The sequence below is a fragment of the Passer domesticus genome, chromosome 7 (genome assembly GCF_036417665.1).
Source record: "Passer domesticus isolate bPasDom1 chromosome 7, bPasDom1.hap1, whole genome shotgun sequence".
Classification (NCBI taxonomy): Eukaryota; Metazoa; Chordata; class Aves; order Passeriformes; family Passeridae; genus Passer; species Passer domesticus.
Genome location: NC_087480.1, coordinates 48,647,832 through 48,671,536, shown reverse-complemented (window position 1 = coordinate 48,671,536; position 23,705 = coordinate 48,647,832). Strand labels below are relative to the sequence as shown.

The window sequence follows — 23,705 nt, the reverse complement described above, 5'->3', positions numbered from 1 at the left end:
CTGGAAGACTGGATTCAAATAGAGATCATCAACCCTGCCTTGGGGACTTTTGAGCTGTAGTCTATATCTGGCTAATTTTGGACTGCAATTTAAAAATTATATGTGAAACTCCTAAGTATTTTAATATGGAATTAGGTCTGTTTCTGAAAAGGATCATGAAAGCACTCTGGACATGCTAACCAGCACTGTATGTGTAGAATTATTTTGGATGAGAATACGTAGTGCTGTGTTACTGAAGGATTAACTGAATATTCTTTTTTTCTCCATTTGCATGTTTGGTATGGGATTTACATTTTGTGGTCCTATGGAAGACAGAATTGGAAGTAAAACGTACTTATACCAAGAGGGAGTAAAAATCTCCACTGTGCAGACATGAGAGTGCATTTGATGACTACTGAACAAAGTTCTTTCTTTTAATATGTTTAATGAGCAAATGAATTGCATTCAGAAACATCCAGATTTTATTTCCCCTTTGCTCAGCACCACTGAGTCATACAAGTAAAGGCATAACAAAAATCTTATTGCAAGTGCAAAAAAGAATTTGGAAAATATTGGTAAAAACTGACAATTTTTTTACTGTCTCTGATTTTTATTGTCATTTCCTGCTGTTCTCTGAGCTTTCTAATGCTGCTCTTCTCTTTGTGCAGTTGACTGTTCTGGTTTTGTCTCTTACATTCTCTTTGCTGTTTCTGGGAGAACAAAAAATCTTTCTAAGAGAGTGAAGGGTTTAAAAGAGGAAGTCAAAGCCAGATTATTTTTAGCTACCATTCCTCTTGCAGAAAACACAGCTGCTGTTGAGATGAGGAAGCAACTGATAGGCATTACTGGATACCATGTCAGTACTGCAGCTCTGAGTTCCAGGGCTATGCAGGAATCCAATTTAAATCATGCCCTTATATGTGCCTGCAGCTGGGAGAGTCCCTCTTCCTTCAAAGCCCTGCCCGTGCCCTGGGTGATGGTTAAGCTGCCAGCATCTGACTGCTCAGCTGACCAGGGGGTGAGTGTGATGAAGGTCTTGGCTTTCACACTGAAACACAATTTAGAGAGTGCCCCTCTCCTGGAGGCAGCTTTAAGGAATAAAGCAGCACTGGACTCCCCTGCCCTGCTGTTGGTCAGCACAAGAACAGTCATGCTGCAGCCAAGGTCTTCCCTGTCCTTCCTCTTTCCTAATATCAGAAGTGCATATCTATCAGAATCTTTCATACGCTTCTAAAATTATTTCAAAGCATTACAATATGTCTGTTTTGGCATGATAGGCATGAAATATATAGGAATTGTTTATCAGCTCTAGTCACTCTCCTCTCAAGCTGTACATACACAACATGGCATGTTCTCTTTGCATCCAGACAGAGACAAGTACCACATATAAAGCATGTGTAAGGCACCTGTCAGCAAAGTATGGGATCTGTGGCAGTACCTGTGCATCAGGATCACTTTCTCAACCCAGAAAAAATTGTTCTGACTGCTTGCTGCTGTCTCCCATCCCTACGTGTTATTGGTCCCAGTTTGTTCTAATGTGCTGCACTTGATCAGGTTGTAGAAGATTTTTTGCCCATATAATTATAAGACAAGATTCAACAGCTGTAACAAAGGGACTTAACCCCCCATGCATCACTCCTGGTTAGAAGTGACCCTGGCAAAATGTCTCATTAGGCTGTCAGTGTCAGGAATTAACTGCTGAATGAACTCTTCCTTCTTTTCCCTGCTTTTTCCAACATGTTCAAATTCTGCCAAATCCTTTCACTCTTCCTCTTTTTAAAAATCAGCATTTGATTGATCTTTTGTCTTCAAAAATCCTCTTTCCATCATCACACTTAATTTACAGTGACAGTTATTTTAAAATCAGAGGGTCTTATTTTCTGTGAGTCTGACAAAAGCTGCAAATTTATTTATCTTTTTTTTTAATGGCAATATTGTACAACAGTTAAAGGTTGAGTCTGAGGAGGACCAGAAAAGTATTGCCTTACTTTGTCTTCATTCTGTTTTTTTACTTCCAAGTCAGCAGTTCCTTCTCTTCTAGGAATGGCTTTTGGCCCAAAAGTCATGTGGGAAATGAAATTACTGTAAATGTGCATGTTGGAGGTTGTAACAATCATTGGCTTATAAGCAGCAGGGTGAGTGGAGCACTGCAGAGGAGGGTCTGCTTTACTCTCTCCTCTTCCTTGGACAATTTACACAGGCAATTGATTGGCTTCTTCATCAAATGCGAGGACTTGGTGCTTGGAGATGTGATCCAAGAGATCTCACCCGTGTCCCGTTCCATCACCTCTGTGCTGCTCAGTTTGGACAGCAGTTTCCCCAGAGGAAGTGGCTGTCATTAGCCCACTGGCAGGGGCAGTCTCCATTGGAAGAATGGGCAGACTGATTTAATAAGTAACTTTCATTCCTTTTGGGAAAGTCTGTCTTCTTTTTAATAACATAACAAGGTCATTAAATTACTTTTTGTTTAGCCCCTATAATTAGGGAGTTGATTTAGTGATGTTCACTTGGATCTTCAATGTGTGTTCAATTCCCAGAATAACACTGATCGGTAGTTGCTATAAATTTGGGAAATGCAACCTCAGGCACCTGGAGAGCCCAAGGGGATCACCTTGAAGACTGTAAGTGGTTCTTGGTCTCCATGTGAGAGTTTCATTGCTGGTGAGTACTGGAGACCACTGTTGTATTTGTATGCTGCACTCGTGAGCATCCTTGCTGAAGGAGCAGTCAGCAGTTACAACTGCTCTTTTATCAGCTGATCTGCTGATAAGGCAGCAGCACGTGTCTTGGCATTGGCAGACTTGCATTCATCTCAGGATGTTCTCTTCCTTTTTTGGATGATTGCTGTAATCCAGCTGCCCCTCTATAGAGTATGCTCTTTGGTTGTTACTATATTGAGAATGCCTCTGATTGTAGCAGCTAAATTTTATCAGAAAAGAGAGGGAAAGCTCATCATTTGCACTGATCTTTTGGATTCAAGAGTAACATTACTTTGTCTTGTCTTAGTGGATGGTGGAAGGAGGAAGGAAGTCAAAGTAAGGAACTTGTGGCTGAGTTTGTTCACAAGCTGGTGGCCAAACTGTCGGGAGAGAAATGTGGAAATGGGTGTGTGCCTGGGTGTAGCAACCCTCTTTCACAAGGACACTCTTCAAATTCCCTCCTCCCTTCTGCATAAAAAACACACGCCAGTTTGCCTGGGCTTTGCTACCTGGAAGTATGTGTGTCTAGAGGATTTGAAAACATTGCAGGAGTATGAGGTCATTAAAACTTGAACTCTTGTCTTTTTCAGTCAGATGTAATGTAGAAATTCATTTCTAATGCCCTACTTGACAAGTGGCAGAAGCCCTCCACACTTCTTGGGCACTGTGGTTTCTGTTGTATTTCCCTCTGAATCAAAGGTTTCTCTGCTTCCTTGTCTATCTAATTTTGAATCCCTCCAGTATTGTTTGGGTTGTTTTTTTGTTTTAGCAACAACTAACCCCAAATCATGTTTTTTAATTATGTGATTGCCATAGATTAGTCATACATCAGCTGATCTAGTGTCATTGATGCATGTGTTTTGTACACATACATGTGTGTGTGTGTGCATGCATGCACTCAGGTACTTGTGTGTGTCTTTCTCAGGCTGCTATGAATGGTGAAGCTCTCAGAAAACATTTTATATTGCAGCTGACATGTGAGTTGACATTTTTGATCCAATAACTGGAAACATTTAATATGTTTCCTTTCTAGATACAGGGGGGATATGGTTGGCTGCTGTATATATAAAAATAGCAGAATTCTAAATTCAGAAATATTTATTTTGAGAATTTTAGCCAGAAACACTTTTTTGGTCATTTTAAGTAGCTCAGCTTAACTTAGAGTCAGGATTATGAACTCTTGATAAAAGCAAGGTTAAATTAAGAAAGGAAAAAAACAACTTTAAGGAGGGAGAAAAAGAAGTAGCTGTTATAGTTAATAAAAACTGGCAGGTTTAAATGTATATTGGAAAGCAGGTAGCAACATACACAGAATAATACAGTCAGGGAAGACAGATGATTTGTCCTGACCCTGACAGTGACATCTGCTCTCTGTTTTAGGTACTGGCTGATGAGTTTAGCTGGTACATTTTATCTGTGTGACATTGGTTGTGCGTGGAGCATGATGAGCAGCTGAGGCAGGCTGTGTTGGACTGTCCTGGGCAGTTATCAGAATTGAACAGAAACAGGATGGGAAAGAATAAGAGACTAAAAAGATAATGTTTGTGCACTTGAAATACCCTGTTTCATGGTAGGAGACTTCATCCCCTATGAACTACTGGGATGTAGCCCAGGACCAGCAAGGTTCATGTTATCAGCAAGAAGTTGTATTTTAAACAGCAATTTTACAACCTGCTAGCTGCTGTTCATTTTCATCAAGTGTGATGTTGTCAGCAAAGCATCACAGCTGCTTCTGAGTAAAACACAGTAAGCAACTTGCATAGCTCCTTAGGACAGGAGTTGAAAAAAACATCTGTCTGAATGAAATTAATGCAAGTCCATCGTGGAGCTGAATCTAATGAAACCAATGGGAATTTGGTCAGATTTCAGCCCCAAGTGAGTCTGGCTAACTCACATTTTCAGGAATTATTTATGCCACTGTTACCTTAATCTTTTTGCCATATGGGAAGTTGGGGCTGCTTCCGATTGCCTAAGTACTTTCTTTAGAAGCAATCTGCCCACGTAAGTGACTCAGGTTTGCAGTGCTGGATGGAGCTGCACTGAGATGCTCCAAAGACATGAATGTCTGCCTGCCTGTGGAGGTTTATACAAACCACACTGAATGAGTGTATGTGTGTGCTTGTTGCCACAGGAAAGGCTGAGTAAACAACTGCTCACTGCTTTGTCCTCATTCTGCCATGGAGGTTAGTCCACCACTATCTTGCAGGGCCACAAATGAAGCACAAAAAGTAATGAAAGAAACCCTGTGCCTAATGCAATACATTTCTTATAAGGTAGAAAGTAACTTGGTTGTGCAGATCTGCTTTGTTTCAGAAAGAGGCAAATGCTGAAATGTTCAATAAGATTCTTTTTCATCGGTTGGTAATGAAATGTCATTTGGAAGAAGATTGGTCACTTTTTGAGGTGAAATTGGATGAATTAAAATAGTTCTTTTACTTAAAATGTTTACATTTATATATAAGTAGTAAATAGTCAAAAGCTAGTTTGTTTTTTAATGTTGCTCTTTATTTGCCTTTAAAAGATACATTAATAAATTAAAAGCACCTAGAAGTTGACAGAAGTAGCAAGACATAAGCCCACAAGTACAATACAACACAATCTAAGAAGGTAAGCAAGAATGTCCCCAGGAAAAGCTACAAGTGTTGTAAATAAAGCTTTCAGAATTGGCTGGTGACCAGAGAACATCACAGCTGGGACAGCCTCACTCCGTGGTGTCATTTTTCCTGCTGTTCAAGGGATAGCTCAGGCTGGTGGAGTGTTCTCCTCTTGCATCTGTTATGCCCTGCTCATCAAGGCAAGTTTCTATCTTGCAAAGCATCTCAAAATGTCACACAGAGCAGGACATCTCCCCCATTTTTGGTGCCTGTGAATTTAATGATTGTACCCAGAGCAGTGCTGCATGTCTGCCAAACTCAGGAGGCACAAAGGCAACTTAACTGCCATTTTTAGTTTGGGCACTTCCCACTTGATTTGTACTCTGTCACATGGAGTCTGTGAAAATGACACTCAAAGAAAACGAGGGAAAGGGTTAGAAGCTGTTGGAAGCTCAGGATGATTACTGTTGAAAATGTGGGAGCCACAGTTCGTGAGAATTATTGACTGTATTGTTTTATCACAATGTTCAAAGCTATCACCTGGGGTAACTAAAGTAAAATATGCATTATCTGTCTGTCTAGTTTTCTCCCTACCCCTCCCAAATGTAATAGGGCTACATAGGTTGACTCCTGCCTGCTCAGAAGTCACGATAAGATTATTAGACTAAAGAAAACTATTTAATTAAACCTACAGAGATAGCCCAAACCCTCAAATGACCTCAGTGATTAATGTAAAAGTACTATAGTAACTACAGTCTGAGTAGCAGCAGCAGTCATGCAGTCAGATTACATGCAGAGAAAGTAGTCAACAGCTGGAACTATTACACCACAAAGGAGATATGAGAGATGCTTTTTTCTTCTTTCTGTTTCTCATTTCCTGCTTAAAGAAATCCTGATTCTGACTGATTCCTTGTTCAGTCACTGGGTGAGAACCTCAGCTCTGTAGATCAGTGTGGCATCAGGGGGTCATGACAGGTTATGTCAATGAAACAGCAGGTCTTATGCCTGTATATTCATTTTACTGAAGAAATATTAATAAAGAGAATATAGAGGTTTCCCGATTTTACATGTTACAGATATCAAATTAATTGTTTCATTAAAAGGTCTAGGAATAGCTAGTTTAAAAATTAATTTACTTAATGTTTCCAGCTGGGATTTTCAAAAGAGCTTAGGGCACTTCAGTCTGCAAATTGCACTGGAAGTCAGGGACAGACTTTGATTTCCGATTTCCTGAGGATCCATCATAAATCCCATGTTTAGGAGTTCATAGAGGGAAAAGCAGTCAGCAATGGAAGAGGCCAATAAGGAGTAAACATTGATAGGAAAGCCATGCTATTAAGTTTATCAGGAAGGTTGAGTAGAGCCAAGAGGTTTAGTTTCCCTGGGCAGCCGCCAGTCCAAACTGACATTTCCTCTCATCTCTCAGCATGTGGCCTTGTGCTTCAAAAAACTTCTTCCGGCCAAGTGTGCAAGCACAGGAGCCATAAGGAGTTTCCACTGGAACCAAAACCTGAGGGGGAAGAGCACAAACACAAAGGTTATGTTTGAGACAGGGATATGCCAGCAGAAAATCCAGCTATTCACCTCCTTAATAAAATCATGCCCAGACCTTTTCTCCCTCTTAGGAACATCAGTGGTAGATGCTGACATTATCACAAGTAAAAGTGTATCTGTAATGTCCACCTGAAGGAGGTGAAGGGTAGGAGAGCACAGTAGCAGAATCCCAAGACTTTGGAGGGAGACTAGAGCATGAACAGACTATAGACCGCCGATGTCAATGGAATAACCCAATTTTTCTCTTTCATGTGAGGGTAACGTGACAGACTCAGCTGGACTTAGCTGGCAGCTAGAGCAGCTGTGGAGGGAGGAGCAAATACACCTCACCCCCTACCTCTTGCCCTCTGCCTGATCCCAGGCTTGTATTTCATCCACTGTTGGACCAATCGAGGATGCCACAGTGCATTCTGCTTGGGTAAAGTGCATGGGTTGACATTATAATTGAGAGTGAAATTCAGTGGAGAAAACAGGAATAATTTGTCAGAGACAATCTCTGTTACAGATCCCTTTGATGTCCAGAGTATTCCACTTGACCTTTAGCTTTTATCAATAACACAAAAAGACAATTATTTGTTCTCCTTTTGTAATCAGTTTAAGTCTTTTTTTAGTGGTAATGTGGAGCTTTTACTGGGACTGGGAGAAAGTTTGCTCACTTTAACTGTTTTATGTAGAACTGCTGCTATGCTTTGAGGCTGAGTATTTCTAAAGAGGGCAGTCAAGTTGTATTTGAAGCATTTACTTACTTCTTTGTCATTGGTCAAGCCTAGATTCTTCATGTCTACAATATTATAAAAAGTGTTGTTCAAGACGACTTCTATGACCTGTACCTGAAATCATGAAAATGGATGAGACAATGAATTAGGGCACCTTTTCAGTCAACAGCCTGGCAGGCTTTTCACTCTCTGTAAAAAAGAACAATGCCACGCCCTGAGTACAGTTGATCAAATGCCATCTAGTGAACATGTGTGGCACACCTTTCACTTTTATTCAAATGCTGCCAAGAGCTGAGTGATGTTCTCCCCCACTGTGTTCCCAGGCTGGGGAGTTTCCAGTCTTAGAACTGATTAATTCCAGTGGTGCAATTAACATTCACTATTGTTGAAGTAAAACATCATTAGGAGGAAAGAAGATACCTGTGGCACTCTGGAAAGCACAAGCATCTGGATAGAGTTGACAGTTTTCTGGTAAGAGGGTGAATATTCCCCACAGTCAGGTGGTCCAGCAAAGGCTTCAAGGATACATTCACGGATTTTCTTCCTAGAGGTAACAAGGTTCTCTGTTTAGATCTGTAATGCTCTGCTGTGGGGTGGTTTTTGTTTCTATTTTGCATGTCTTTTCTGACAAATATATGGCCCATGGGATTTTATGGAAGAACAAGTTGTCCTTTCACCCAAATTCTGTTTCCTCTCCCCACTCCTGCCAGATATATAATTCACAAAAAGGTTTTGTTAAAATTATTTAACAAAATAGTTATTTTATTCTCCTAAAGTGTTCTGTACTGAACACTGAACAGTTCATTTGAAGCCTGTCCAATGATGTACCCTTAGAGAGAGAAGTACCCCAAGACATGCCCCTCACCCCTCGTAAAAAGAGCTTATTGCTGTCACTGAGACCTGTGAGTGGCTGGTGCACAGCAGCTGTGGATCCCTTAGACCTTCTGTATGGTATAGAGGGACTTTGTGAGTACAGACTGGGAAATTAATATTACTTGATATAACATATACCATATGCAGTTAAAGTCAAAGTCCTTGCATTCGCCGTATGACCATTTGCAGAAGAGCTCTCCACACAGAATCCTGTCATGTCTTTCAGGAAGTGTGGTGTGTTCATTCTTATAAAAGCCTTCAAATCCAGACTGTGTTGTCTTCATAAGTTTCAGGTCCTTAATTCCAGCAAAGACAACCAGAGGACCTGTGATTGAAAATTACAAGAAAATATGAGCTTCTTTTCACACAAAGAAAGAAACCTTTGGGTGCATACTTGCATTGACAGCTCCAGTGCCAGAAAGCAGACAATAACTTTCTGCAAACTGATATTGGCAGAAAGGTAAGAGACAAGATGGAAACTACTGAAGTCAGGCTCAGTCTGGAAAATGGAGAATCCCATCAAGTGATCTGCAGTTAAGGAGAACTGAGGATGGAATTGGGACGTGTTGGGTTGGCTTGTGCTGATGTCAATTTAGGAATGGCTCTAAAATGAAATTAAATAGGCTACCAGTGCTGTGATGGTGCCTTTTCCAAGAACACGGACAAATGTAAAAATTATCTGTATAAAGACAGAGCCTCAGTCAGTAATTTGCTTTAGATGCCTATCCTGTTGGGAGTTTTGCATCTCTGAGAATGAGAGCCAGGAGCCAGTGCAAATCCCTGCAGTTCAGCTAATGAGCAGGAACTGGCACTGATACAGATGCCACCCACAGGTTCAAACTGACAGTGGCTTTGCTCTTAGCCACTATTTATAAAACGAGCTGTCGAGGATCGCTGCTGCATGGGTGGATCATCATCTTCTAAACACCAAGCAGTTGCGACTTGAACTTTTTCTGCTGACACCTTTTGAACAGCAGCTATTTCAATTTCAAGCAGTCGTTTAGAGGACACCATGGTGGTAACTGAAAATCTCACTGACCAGAGCTGCCAAAAAACTTATTCAGAAAAGAGAAACTTCATGGCATGCAGGCTTATTCAGCACCTGTACAGATAGTGAGGGGCTGAAGTCCAAGCTGCTGGTTTTGTGCTGCTCTTGGTGCTCATACTAGCTAGTTCAAAATTCATCCTTAAATATGTCAAGTGCATCGTAATCCTGCCTTGGATTTGGAGGACTCACAAATTTTGTCTTTAAATTATGTCTTTGAAGGAATTTATACTGTAAATAATTCCACCATGGTAGGCATTTTCGATATTGCATAGTTGTTTAGAGGTTTGGGTGTTTTTAAACTGCTCTGTGACTGGATATTTCTGACACTGTTTCTTATCTATTTCTTTTCTTATTTACATTCATTATTGATTTTGAATCAGTCTAAGCAGATGTATCTATCATTTTGCCTATGTCCCCCCATTATTTACTAAAGCTGAAAAAATATCTAAAAAAGAGACCTTGGACAGTATATTTTGAGGTTTGTACAGATCTTGAATAGTTCATCACTTGGGTATAAGACTGTGACACACAGGTTTTAATGTAGTGCAGGTACTATCAGTGAACCTGGAGAGATATTTATCCTGTATTGAAATACTTACCCTTATTTGAAAGAGCTCCTTGCAACAAAAGATTGACTGAAAGGCTGGCTGGCTGTGCAGCAATCAGCCTGAAACTTGCTCCAAAGGAGACAGCACCCAGGGAGAGTTTCCAAGGTGAACAGCTCATGCTGTGCTTTCAGGAGGCTTTGTGCTCATGCTGTCTTCAGTTGGCAAATTTTGATTCTGTTAAGTTACTTAAAATGTTCTGAGTTTCCAAAAAACTCTGAGCCTTTTATCAGCTGATACAATGGCAAAACATAATTCTATTAAACCTCACTAGGGTTTTTTTTTCATTATAAGAAAATTATTAAACAATAGGATTAACTGAGAAATGAACTCCCGTGTCTGGCTGATAGGTGCATAGGAGGATGCTAAATATAGAGAACATTCTCTTAGAAGAAAAATAAAAGTGATTTGAAAATCATCACTTTGGTTATTGTTCACCTAGGCAGGGAATTCTAAAGAAACAACTAAAGGGCTACATGAAGGGAAGGCTTAAGAAGGAAAGGTAGTTTCTTCAGTAAGCCATAAAAGCTTTCTGTTTGTGTAGAATCTGAAGTTGCAGAATTACTTGTTAAGTTTTCATGATGATGAAAAATTTAATACAATCTACGTTAAGAGCAGCAGCTTTTCAAAAATATATAGGCTCTTTTTGTTTGTTTATTTTTTTTTAAATTCGGGTGTCTTTTAAAACATTTTCCAGAAAATGCAGTCAATACTATTGAGGCTGCCAAAAGTACAGGAGTAGTTAACAATACTAGAAATATTAAAAAAGTGCCAAGAGGCACTGGAGACTTGTTCAGGTTTTCTGTGTTCTTTCAGCAGGAACACAGGAACAGTGCTCAGATGGACCTTTCAAAACTTGTGTCCTGTCTGCAAGTGAAACAGGTCTTGCCACTGGTTCTGGACAGGATGGGAAATAGTTCTAAGTTACATTAATGTAATATAGACAGGTACTGAACTAATGCCCAAGCCCTCTAAATCCATTATGTGAAATGATATAGTGGTCTCAGCTCGGTTCCCAGTAATCCAGGAGATGAGTTAAACAAAACATCATCACAGTGAGACTTAACTTGGGCTTTTGTTGCAAGCTATAGCAAGCAGAGATAATTTTTACACTCCCTTTGGAATGCCAATTCATGGACAGACAGCAGAGCTTGAAAGCCTGTCTTTAAAGTATCACAAAACTCTTGGTCAAGCCAAATACTGCTTTGTTTATGCGTGGTGTGCAAAAATAGTAGGCACACTGAAGTATTTTCATGTGAAAAATGGTTCACATATAGACCAGACTGCTCACTATGCTCAAGCTAGTCTGGCTTGCAGCAATGAAACTGTTTCCTTAGAAATAAAATCAGAGCATGTTGACAGGAGTTTGAAAATGACTGCAAACCAGGCAATTGGCCTGCGGCAGTGTGGTATCAGGTAAGGATCATAGGAGACTGCAGGTTGTAGTATAAGGTAGAAAAGTAAGCAGCCTGTTCTCAGAAGGCTGTTAAATCCTGTGGCAAGATGTAACAGTTCTGCCAGATGTGCTGTTGTAACCATTCCATGTTTGGGATATACATACAAATGGGAGCTACATTACTTCTTCAGCCATGTCTCAGAGATCAAGAATGTCAAAATTACACGATAAAAATCTTCTTTGGATTAGACCTCTGGAGCAGTTTGGCTGTGCCCTAAGCCCTGTAACAGCCATAGCTATCTCTAAAGCCATCTTCATCTCTCATTGGCAGAAATATTTACAGAGAAGTAGGGGATGCTGCCAATTCTTTTCTCACCATTCCGGCACTGCTCAGCCTCACAAAAGTGGATCCCATCAGGAACACATATGAATGAGTGGATGTGGGGAACGCCATCCTGCAATTTAGAGCAGACATGTAAGTAAAAGTGCCATAAATATTATTATGTTAATTTGAAAACAGGAGCTAAGAGAGTGAGGAATGACTACAGCATAAACAAATTGAATATATTAGTATTTTAGATACCTCATGCAGACGTTGCCATGGTACTTCTTGAACGTAGGCTTTGACGTACGCCACTTGGCAAAATGTTGTCATGAAGTGATTGCAGATATCTATAGCAAATTGTTCTAAACTTGGGATCTAAGGCAGCAAACAGTATTATTAGAAAGAAGCAATTACCTCATGTACAAAAGTAGATTTTTCTGGTTGTAAGTATTTGGGAAGAATCAGTGTGGTTAAAAACACATTTCTCTTATTTCTAGCTTGGCTCACTGTGCCCAGTCATTTGACCAGCTTGCAGCATATGCTGCAAATAGCAGCTGTAGTTGTATCAAAAATCTTCCATTCTGTGGTACAGTGAGCTGCAGCTCTTGGACTGAGAGAAACTGCTACAGTAGCCTTATGCTTTGAGAATATAATGCTGAAATAATAATTTATCACTATTTTTCTGATTGATATGGTGATATTCTAATTAAGTTTTACAGGGTAAAGATGGGATTTCATTACGGAGAAATTTAGTGCTACAGATTGTCATTATGATACATGCAATTGATGGCAGTAAGAGCACAGAAGAATTAAAAGGCATCTCATATTTTGAGATCTTCTGTTCAAAGATACTGTATAGGAATAATGCGGGATTATGGGCTATTTTTTCTTTTTTTAATATGGCTTTTATATGACAAATCCACAAAAACCAGTGCTGGCCCTTGAAAAAAAAGGCTTTGGAAAACTAAGAGAGTCCACAGGAGAAGCAGTGGAAGAGGAAAACTAAAATCACTGAAAATTACTTTGGTACTGATCTGATATGCAAATTGAAAATAAAAAAGTTAGTATAACAAATACTTCCAAATGAAGTTACAAGAAACAGCAAAGCTAGTTAAAAAAATTAAAAATACCCCATTTTTTTTGGCCAACACCAGGACAATATTCTTTATGGTGTCTGTAGGTATCACAAGAGAATTGTTTCCTTCCAGGTACTCCTGAGGAGAAGTCAGCCGGAGATGAGCACACACTTCCACTTCTTTAACAAACTCCTTCTTTCCCTCTTTATGAAGGCGAAGGAACTTAATTGTATTCTTGCCATATTCACAGTTGAGGACTTCAATGTCCTTGATCTGTAAAGAAAACACGTGACAGTAGTAAAGAAGTGCAGTGGAAGCCTGAGTTATGCTGTCATGAACTAATGTCAGTGAAACACAAACAGTGCTTATGGCCTTTATTTTTGTAGTTACCTATGATAATGAGAATATTTTCATTATAAATTCCAGAGTCCTGACAGGAAGAAAAAAATGCTTTAGGAGACTATTATTGTATTAGTAGCAGCTGTGATAAAATTTTAAAATTTTCTGGGGGACAGATTATAGAGGAGTCACAGTGAACTAATCTCCCTTTTGTCGTCTGTGAATTAGTCCTGACTATATAGACCTTCACTGAGTCTGTTCTCTGGGATCATTGGTTTTCTTTGCATTAAGCCCTATTATTAAGTTTTACCCTGCTTCTGTCAAACACACCCCATTTACACATCTCTTACAGTGTTGGAGAGGCTGTACTAGCAAGGTGACAACATTCTCAAAGGTTGTGAGGATTTCTGTTGTGCTAAAATACCCAGAGCTCATTGTACAAGACTTTCCATGAGGCTGAAATAGCCCGTACTCTGTATTAACAACTTTTAATGTAAATCAGCCCCTTTTCATGTAGGCATAATGAGGATGGAGAAAGTGCATTTTCCACACCAAAATATAAATTGAAGCTTTTTATGTGTGGTTGCTAAAAGATTATCAGATGTGAAATCGCTCCGTTCAGACATGTTTGTTCCTAAGAGAAATGTTAATGCACTTTAAAAATAGTTGAAAAAAGCATTAGCGAATTGTAAGTAAATTCATTTGGTTCAGAGATCAGAGCGTTTCTGCGGCTCGGTCCCCGGGGGTGACTGGAGGTGCCCAGCGCCGGCACCGGGCGGGGCTCTGCCCGGGGACCCCTCTGCGGGCTCGGGGCTCGGGCTGGGCGGAGGAGTAGTGAGCTGGGATGATGTTGTTTTTCTGTCTGAACACAAGGGTTTTTTTCAGATAGTTGTGAAAAATTTGTACGTCAGTCATGGAGAACTGAAAAGAAAACAAAAAAGGGTTTCGGTATCTGCCGGTTGGAGCTTTTTTTAAAGAAGAATACCATGAATATTGTAAATAGCCAAAATATATTTTTTTCTGGTTTTTTGCCAAAAACATAGCTTGTCAACTGTCATTTTGTTGCCCGAAGAAGCGGTCAGCAGTTTCCGGCGGCTCCCGGGAGCCCTTGCCCCGCTGTCCATGCCTGCTGTGCCGGTTTCCCAGGCCGTGCCGGGTGCGCTCCCTGCTCCGTGGGCAGGAGCTGACAGCTCTCCAGCACAACTTCTCCTTTTACAGCCACCCGGGGCTCGCCCTGCGCAGCCGGGAAACCAAAATGCCGGCGGGATCTGCTTGGTGGCACCCTGCGCTGCTCTTAGCTCTCTCCTGCGTGCCCCTGTGGGCCGCTGAGATTTCCTGCAGGAATGAAGACGGGGAGACGGTGGATTGGTGAGTACATGAGTGCAGGGCAGAAACGCTGGGAGAGTAAATAAATACATTGAGATTAAACCGCGGGAAGGGGGTGGATCACCGAGAAGCAGTGCGAAAGCAGTCGCTGGCTCGCTGCTGTTGGCATGAGAGTGGTGGCGGAATGCTGCCTTTGAAAAACCTGGGATAAGTCACTGAAATCTGATTTCATTTCCCTCAGCCAACCACGGCGCAGCTTCGTGACTAACTGCAGAACAATCGAATAATCACGGTTTTACACAGCGTTCACGTCTCATGATCAAAGGCAGCACAAGCTGTGGTGCGGAGCTGAGCCGCCCCGGGCCGGCGGCAGCGGCGTGGCCCAGCGCCTTGCCCTGCCGCTGGAGCAGAAGCCGGGGTAGCGCCGGTGCCATCCCGCTGCCAGCTGCGAGCCCAGCTTCGGGTGTTAAATGATTAATTGGATTAATGAGCTTTCAAGATGAAAAGATGTACAATTGCATAATATCCAGCCCAGATTTTAAAAGTGAATTGAGGGCACTTTAAAAAGAGCTTCCTGAAGATAAATATCAACCAATTTTAAAAGAAAAATGTCTTTCTTGTGAGCAACGATTAGTTTGGATACAAGTGCTAAAGAAGTAGGCCCATCCCTTTCCTTGTACGCAGAGCTGACTGCAGGGAAGGCAGGTGCCCCTCGCACCACAGGCAGGAGCACAAAGCTGGCTTTGCTCTCTGCAGACACAGCTTCAATGTATGAGGGTCTAATCCATCCCTATGACTTGTCACCTTTGCCAAGGCCCTTCTGGATAATGTAATTTTTTCAGGAATCATACTCTTAGTTGGTGCAACTATCCAGGAACTTAAAGGTATGAGATATTTTATTTCTGTCTAAACTGGATTTATTACCTTGCAGAATGAGGTTTTTCATGAAAAAGAAATGAACACAAAACCCCAAACAAACAAAAAACAAACAAAAGCCATAGACCAATATATATATAAACTATCAATTTCTTAGATGAAGGCAATTTTTGTATTAAAATTTTCTGAGAAACTCCTTGAAGGCTGGGGCTAGGAGTAATTCACCTGTGCCTCAATGCCAGTGACATGGGGCCTGTTCCAGGAGGGAACTTGGGGTTCTGCACAGGCAAATCCATGTTCCCTTTCACAAATTTAGCAGGTAGGAGAGGGGGATTACTTTTTCAATATGCCCTGATCAAAAGAAGAGAAACTTGTCTGTCTGCTGAGGTCATTCTGGTTTACTAAAAAGAGTCAGCCTTTGGATTCTGGATTTGGTTGCTACGAAACTGACAGGAGAAGCAGAACTGAAACTGCTGAGAAGAGCCTCCTCTTGAACAAAAGATGTCAATGTCCTTTTAAACAAACAACACTGCGTTATTTTCAGCTAGCAGCAGGTTTGTGTGAGTTCCTGCTCTGCGGTGGTTTCATCCTGCAGTATTCCATAACTGCTCAATGTTCACACACCTTTCATTTGCCGCTGAACCAGAGGGATCACTTGCTTTGTCTGCCCTGATCCCGTGTGTGCTCCCCAGCTGGGCTGGCAGCACCTGCGCGGGCAGAGTCTCTGCTGTGTTCTCACTTCCCTCGGGATCTCGTCCCTCGATCCTCGCTGCAGCTCCCACATGGCCCCGGCCCCGGCTCTCTGAGGAGGGCAGAGCTTTTCTTTTATTTGTCTGAGCTCACTGTTCGCTGTGGGAAGCCTTCCCTGAAAGTAGAAGCCAGGACTATGCTTTCTGAGAAATGCTGAGTCAGGGACTGAAGCCACTATGCACATTGTTTGTTTGGGTTTTCTTTTTAGGGAGTGGGGAGGAAGGGAAGAAGCAAAGATGGGATTCTTGCTTGTAAGTTGTGTTCAGTCACAAGAAAACAATGTGACAATGCTAATCCGGTCTAAGCGGATTTGCTCTTTCTCGGTTCTCAGGAAAATAACTTTTACTCTGCTCCCACAAGTGCCTAAGTTCTTGAGAAATTTCCTGTGCATGAATAGCACTAAAGATTTTATACAACTTTAATTGGTAATACACTCAGCTGGCTTTCTGGAAAGAGCCAAAACATGGATCTACTGGGAATTGGCAGGCAATTTCCTGATAGCTCAATGACTAGCACTTCATAAGCATATCTGCCTGGTTGGATTTGTCAGATGCAAGGCTGTAAACACTTCCAGAGCATAAACCCTTCAGTACAAAGTAGTTTGGAAAGGCTTCATCTACTAATTCCTGGATCAGCTCTTACTACTGTAGCCACTGCTATTCCTCTCCTTTCCAAATCTTCATTTCAAATCTTTATTTCAAATAAAGGGATTGTTGTGACTCCTTGAGCATGTATAGGCACAGACCACTCTCCCCAGCCTAGTTATATAAATCACTTTCTTCTCTGTGATCTGTCATCAGAAATTATTTCTCCTGAGATACTTTGAGGAGATCATTCAGTCAGTGGCAATACAGGTGGATTAGCAGGACCACCACTGGTGTGTTTTTCTTCTGCCTGTATGTGTACATTTCCCATGGATTAAATGTTCTTCTCTAGTAAAATGTTTTCCTGCCACTTTCTTACCTGTGTTTGGAGATGTCTTTTGTGAGCAACTTGAGCCTCTAAGTCAACTGAACAAGGTTTACTCCTCCTGATGTGCTTGAGGGGTTAAGCACATGCTGCATTTTTGTTAAATAGTATAGATTGAAAATAATGCCACTCAGTCCTTACTGTTGACATGAATAGCAAATTACTCAATTACAGCTCTCAGAGAAAGCAGCTGAGTTAATTACATTGTGATTAATCCCATGGACTTGCACACTGGGAAAACTTGTTTACTTTGTCAGGAACCTTAGCATGAACTGAACCATTTACTGACAATATTGAGTACTTTACAATTTTGAAGAGATTTGTATTCCTGGCTAATGGTTTGAAAATTTCCAGTCTGCAACAGTTCATCAGAGTGCAAGTCTCTTACAGAAAGTAGGATTGCAGCTATTTTATCACTTTGCTTTATACTTATTTTTTATATATATATAAGCATAATATAATGCATTTTTAAAAATTCAATACGTAATTTTATCTATTTCATATAAAGCCATATTTATACAACGTAGAAATTTTTTAACCTGGGGGAATGTTAGACTGAGATTCTTTACCAGAACCAGGAGCAATAGGGATTTCATTGACTCAACTAAGGCTACCTCACATTCTTCAGGGGTACCAACAGCAGTCTGGCCACAGCAAGAGGAGTTTGGTGCTGAATCAGCCTCCCTTGCTTGCTGAGAAGCAGCACACATGTGTCTGCAGCAGGGACTGTGCTGTCAAACTGCAGCTGGTTCCCGGGCTGGGTCATTGCCTTGGGGCTGAGATGGCCACACTGCTCCCCCTCCAGCCCAGGCACCCCTGGATTCACCCTCCTTTTTTCTCAGGGAAGGAGATACTCATTCACACATTCAAAGAGGGTGGTGGTAAAAACCAATTGCTCTTCTCTGTTGCAGGTTTGCTCTTTACAAGCTGCCGAAGCATGCCAAAGGACAGATTCCCAAGCTGGGACTGGAATACCTGTACATGGATGCCCTGGCTCCACAGTGGCAGCTTGGTAAATACCTCATCAACATGACCCAGAGTGCTCTAGGACAAACACTGCAGCAGCTCTATGAGACATATGAATCCAAGGCAAGTGACATTTTATATTTTTTAGTGTGGTTACTTGATATCATGGGCAGATGACATGAAAGCAGCCAAAATAAGCACATAAGGCCAGGCCTGACTGATAGGTCTGCTAAGACAGATAGAGGGGAGGAGCACCTTGACAGCTGGACAGTTTACTTGCAGTTTTGGCTACAATTAGGGAAATCCTCAAACTTCTAATTTCTAGTCAAGCTTTAGTTAATATAATTAATATAGTTAAGAGTGTTGTCCATAAAAAAAGAGTGCTCATACATTCTCCCTTTGGCTTCTTTTCTGCCATTCATGTTGAGCAGCATCTGAAGTTGTGAATTCAAACCAAGGTCAGTGGTAATTGTTACAGGCACTTGTCCTAAGCCCTGCTATGTGCATGTGTTTCATACTCTGACTCAAATCAAATCTGGGTTTTCATTGTCCCCCTGAAATCACCGTGACTGCTCCAGCTGTGATATGCTGCTTTTGACCTTCTTTTTTGCTCCTGTACTCAGGCACCTCACTTACATTTGTGTGAAGTGATTGCAAAATATCACAAGATTTCCCTATAATAATTTTTCCCATCTATGTAGTATTGTTGGGAGTCTGGGTGTGTCTTTGCATTTCTCCTGTGGGTTTGTGGTAGGGTGCAATTAATTTGTATGTAGAAGAGACTCCCAAAAGTCACTCAAATGTTAGCAGTCCAGAAAACTGTCAAATCCCAGGTCTTAGTGCAGCTGTAATAAACTGTTTGCAAACTTATAGTACATTGGGAGGAGAGGCATGTCCCAACTCCTTTGAAGTTCCCTATTCAGGGGAAAAAAGGTGTGGCCATATGCAAATATTTTGCGAAAAAAGTTTTAATTGCTTGCCCTTAATAAGAACAGTTGTCATGTCTATTTTTACTCAGCAAATATTTTTACCAGATCTGATTGCTAAATCAGAGAGAGACCCAAAAACCAGAGAGTGGAACTTCTTTGCAAGCAAGTGGCCACTAAACCCATGAAAACTGGCTTAGCAAGCATATTCAGCCTTTGGCAAATGGCTACTGCAGTGATTGAGAGAGCTTCCACTTCATGTCAGCTGAGGCCCTAATGCTGAGTCTTCAGGTTTATTTTACTGTAAAGTCTCTGGAGACTGTGTCAGCTGAACTGGGAGCAGGATTAGGCTCGTGGTGTTCACACAGAGGAATCCTGAATTCTTTCTCCTGTTCCCAGCAAATGTTTGCTTAAATGCCTTCCTCTTACTGAATGTCATGTTTCAGAAATGTGTGTTTCCCTGCAGAGGAACACCACTGCATATGCGATATACAACGATGAGGTGCCTGAGTCAGACTCCAAAGGGTCGAAATGTGGACACACCAAAGGTACAGGGAGAGTCCCAAACTACTATTTTCTCCTTTCTGAAGTTGCAGATAGCATCTGCTTGTCTTTCTGTTTGTCTATCTGCATATCTAAAATTCCTGCCTAAAACAAAACTGAAGAGTGATTTGCATGGTGTGTGGTTTTTGTATAGTCACCTATGCTGCAGCTTCTGTTTTGGTTTTGTTATGCCTGTGCTCTGTGAAGGATCTTTGGGCTTATGGACTCTGTTTCAAGAGTTGAAACTAATACAAATCCTTTTAGCACCATCCTGTGCCTGATGGCAAAGCAGTACAAGACATGAAGGGAAACATTCCCTCAACAGAAACCCCTCCAAACTTTCTGGGAGGACAAGAAACTGCTGCCAAGGTCATGGAAGCACTGTAGGATGTAGTTACAGAAAATCGAGACTTTAAATGGGTGTAAACTTCAGTGGAGTTTAAGTGTTCCCCTGAGGAAGCAGATGGGGTTTGCCCAGCCTGATGAGGAAATGAGCACGTTTTTCAGGGCTGTGTTTTCAGGCTGCAGCAATGGGCACAGCTCAGGAGCATGATCCACCCTGGATGGGAGAAGCATGGCCTGTCTCTCTGCTGCTCCCCCATGGGGGACAGTTTGGTCTGGGAAAGAAGACACAGTGTTGACAGAACCTGTTTCCCTTTGTCCAGTGAATATTTGAAGTGAAGAAAGATGAGCAATGGAGAGATGGTCACAACCACTAAATTGTTGGGACTCTTGAGGACAAAATTTGAGTAGAGGAAGTGGGTGTGAAAGGATCTCTTTCAAATAAAACATGATGACAGTTTGAGTTATGCAGGAAAGAACTGATGCAATTTTAATACTAAATTAGTGTCTCCTATGGTCTATTAATCTGCTCTAGAACAGCTTACTGTAGACATTAACACACTGAAATGTGGTATCTGAAGCAGCAAAACCAAAGTAGGGCACAGCTCTATCATGTCAGGGTTTTTTCTTCCTTTATTCATTTTCACTAACTTTTATTTTGACAGGATTTCTGCTCTTGGATAAATCACAAGGCTTCTGGGTGATTCACAGTGTGCCCCTGTTCCCTCCCATCCCTGAGGATGGTTATGGATATCCATCTACTGGGGAGTCCTATGGACAGACAGCCATCTGTATAACCTTCAAATATGATCAGTTCACAGAAATAGGTACAAAAAGCTTCTTACTAAGAAAGTCTTTGTCCCACCACACCTCTCTGATTGCTTTCCTCGAGGTTTCACCTCAAAAATTCCTTGTTCTTGACCTTTTTTTGAGACATTGGAAAACCAAGTGGGGCCTAGAAAAAGCATTCTTGGCTTCAGTTATGTTTATCCAATGATTTCCTGTGTGAATGTGGGAAATTCACTCTTCCACTCTGTTTTCATCTCCCTTGGGGACTATCAGGATAATAATAGTCACAAGTGTATATCAAGAGCAAACTCAGTCCATGAAAACAAATGCTTTGGAAATACAAAGTAGGATGATTAATCACTTTTAACAGTAACAGCTCAGTCAGCAACAGTCATCTGCAGTTCTAAAAAACGTAAGGCAACCACTGCTTGAGCTGGAGTAGTAGCCTTGACTCATCACAAATATGAAGTATGGAATAAATATCACCTAGAATTTTCCCAGTCATTTCTTTGCCACAAAAATTGCCAATACTAAATATATAAAAAACCCCAAAACCCAACAAAATACAGCTGCAAGATTCAGAACTATCTGGCAGTGATAACTGGTACTGGAATGCTGAAAAGGGACTATTGAAAGACATCACAAGAAGTCATATTGGCATGTTCCTCAACTCATTTCACACTGTTTTTTTCACTCTTCACTCACTTAGAAACCTCAAATCAAATGCACATGCTGTGCAAATTGCCAGGCTGGCCACACCTCAGAGCTGTCTAACCCAGGTTCCTGTTTGTGGAAACACATCCATGCATGTGTTTAGCAGAAGAGGACAAAAAATGAGATGCATATGCTAATGCTTTTCCTGCCTCATCCTCCCAGCTTCTGCTAATCTGTGGTTCAGGGATTTCCTGAGCCAGAAAGACTGGAATGTTTCTGATGGATTGGTCTTCCATGAACTCACCAAATGAGCCCATTTGTTTCCTAGTTGTTTATGCTGTCCATGGCAAGGACTTCTACAGCTGGGCTGTGCACTGTTCAGAAAAGGAGATTTCTTCTGCAAATTCAAGCCAGATGCTGAAAGTCAAGTTCTGTTCTCCCTAAAACCAAACCAGACCCTTTGGCAGCTCCTCTGTTTGCATTTGGCTTGGCAGCTGCAACTGACTGGAAGGTAGTCCTGTACATACAGAGAGGTTTGGATTTACACATGATGTCTGGGTGCTCCCTGACTGCAGAGATGCTCGAAGATGAACATGGGTGGAAGTGGCAGTGGACCAAAACCACCAGTTAACAGTTCTGCTAGAAATTATGGGGTGTAAGTGGAAAGCCTGAGCATACTCTCTCAGCCAGTCTTTGTGCTGCTGGGCCAGTCAGAATACAAAGCAATGCACAAATTCGTGGTTGCTAAAATAAGATACTTTGACACTTAACTCATCCAGGAGGTAGGCTGTGAAGATTAAGAAGGATTTGGGTTTCCTGTCCAAGACAGAACTTTGCTCTCTTGATTGCTTTTCTTTAACCCATTTTAATTCTGCATGTTTTCATTTCTGTGGGTTTTTCTCAGACCAACAGATGCTGAGTTATAATCCAGGAATCTACAGCTGTTCCATCCCTGACATCTTCCAAGCTGATCTCCCAAATCTCCAGAAACTCTGTGCAAAGTCCAGGCTGCCCTCAGCCCCCTTGCGCCACCTGGCCAAGCTCCAGTCAGCTCGTGGGGAAACCTTTCTCCACTTTGCAAAGTCACACTTTTTCATAGATGGTAAGAGAACCTTTTGCTCTCTATATAAAACATTCTCAATTCTTAAAATATCAATTAATAAATTATTTTTAAATTCATAGTCTTTCTGAGGGGGAAAGTAGAAGTCCAACTTCAGAAATAAATGTGACAGAGGGCAAGGTGTGCTGTCCCATCCTAATGTTCCCTCAGCCCCACAAAGCAAAAAAACTGTCTGATCCATCCTAAGGTATTCAGCAATTAGATTTTCAGGAAAATTACGTTCCATTATCCAACAGTAACAACAAAGAAGAAATAGGGGAGTTGAATCATCTGGGGCTTTTTTGTTATGAAGAGGACTTGCAGGTTTTTTTGTCCTTTCCCCTTTTTCATGCTGTGTGTTCATAATAGGTTTTTTAGAAGGAGAAAAAGTATAAATGAACTTCTGAAAAATTCAAAATAAGGGGAGAGGGCAAAATTCCCTCTGGCCAACTTCATGCATTACAATGAAACTAGCACAATTTAATGCCAGTCTGTTCTTAAATGAAGGAATATGAAATACTGATTGCCCACACCCTGTGTTGTTCACAGATATCTATGTGGCCTGGATGGCTCAGGAACTGAAGACTGATTTGTTGGCTGAGTTCTGGCAGCGTTCTGGTGAAAAACTGTACTCAAATTGCTCTCTTGACTACCATGTCTACAACATAGACATGATAGGAATGCCATTGAACTCTACCTTTCATTCCATTAATGATCATTCCAAATGGGCTGTTTCAAGGAAGTACAAAGATCAGTGGACATGCATTGGGGACTTGAACCGTGCTGCTGAGCAAGCTTGGAGAAGTGGTGGGTTCATCTGTACCCAGAACGAACAGATCTACAAAGCCTTCAGGCATTTGGTAATCCACTATGAAAGCTGCACTTCTGCTCCCAGAGAGCTGTAGCAAACCATTCCTCCCAACCAGCACAGCCCTTGTTATGTGGGAAGTGTAGGAAATCTCTCTCTCTCTGAACTGTATTTTCACTCTGAAAAGCAGCCCTGTGAGTTTCCAGATGTGCTAGGCCATCCCCTTGTAAGCTGTAGGAGCAGGTGCTGTGCAGGTGAAGGGCAGCTGTGGTGTGGGGCCCTCAGGGGGTGTGTGCTGGGCCCTGCTCCACTCCCTGGCTCCTGTCACCATCCGGGATGGGATGGGATGGGATGGGATGGGATGGGATGGGATGGGATGGGATGGGATGGGATGGGATGGGATGGGAGGCACCCTGCTGCACGGGGCTGCACCAAAGCACATCTCTGAACACC

General features: G+C 41.6%; 1 protein-coding gene across 7 annotated transcripts in view; it reads left to right on the top strand.

Moving 5' to 3' along the window:
* The window catches only part of DNASE2B (deoxyribonuclease 2 beta), a 34,736-nt gene extending 11,123 nt beyond the window's left edge, over positions 1 to 23,613 (top strand). For 3 of the 7 annotated variants that reach the window (XM_064428483.1, XM_064428485.1, XM_064428484.1), the window contains 7 exons: positions 11,796 to 11,939; positions 14,248 to 14,572; positions 18,037 to 18,214; positions 19,484 to 19,565; positions 20,568 to 20,729; positions 22,250 to 22,447; positions 22,994 to 23,613. In XM_064428483.1, the coding sequence (XP_064284553.1) occupies positions 11,819 to 11,939; positions 14,248 to 14,572; positions 18,037 to 18,214; positions 19,484 to 19,565; positions 20,568 to 20,729; positions 22,250 to 22,447; positions 22,994 to 23,349 (1,422 nt within the window). In that variant the 5' untranslated portion in view covers positions 11,796 to 11,818 and the 3' untranslated portion in view covers positions 23,350 to 23,613. Of the gene's footprint in view, positions 1 to 2,516; positions 2,641 to 2,681; positions 8,876 to 11,795; positions 11,940 to 14,247; positions 14,573 to 18,036; positions 18,215 to 19,483; positions 19,566 to 20,567; positions 20,730 to 22,249; positions 22,448 to 22,993 lie in introns of those variants that run through there. The other 4 variants (XM_064428480.1, XM_064428482.1, XM_064428481.1 and 1 more) reach the window with 4 other exon arrangements.
* Positions 23,614 to 23,705: the final 92 nt, after the last annotated feature.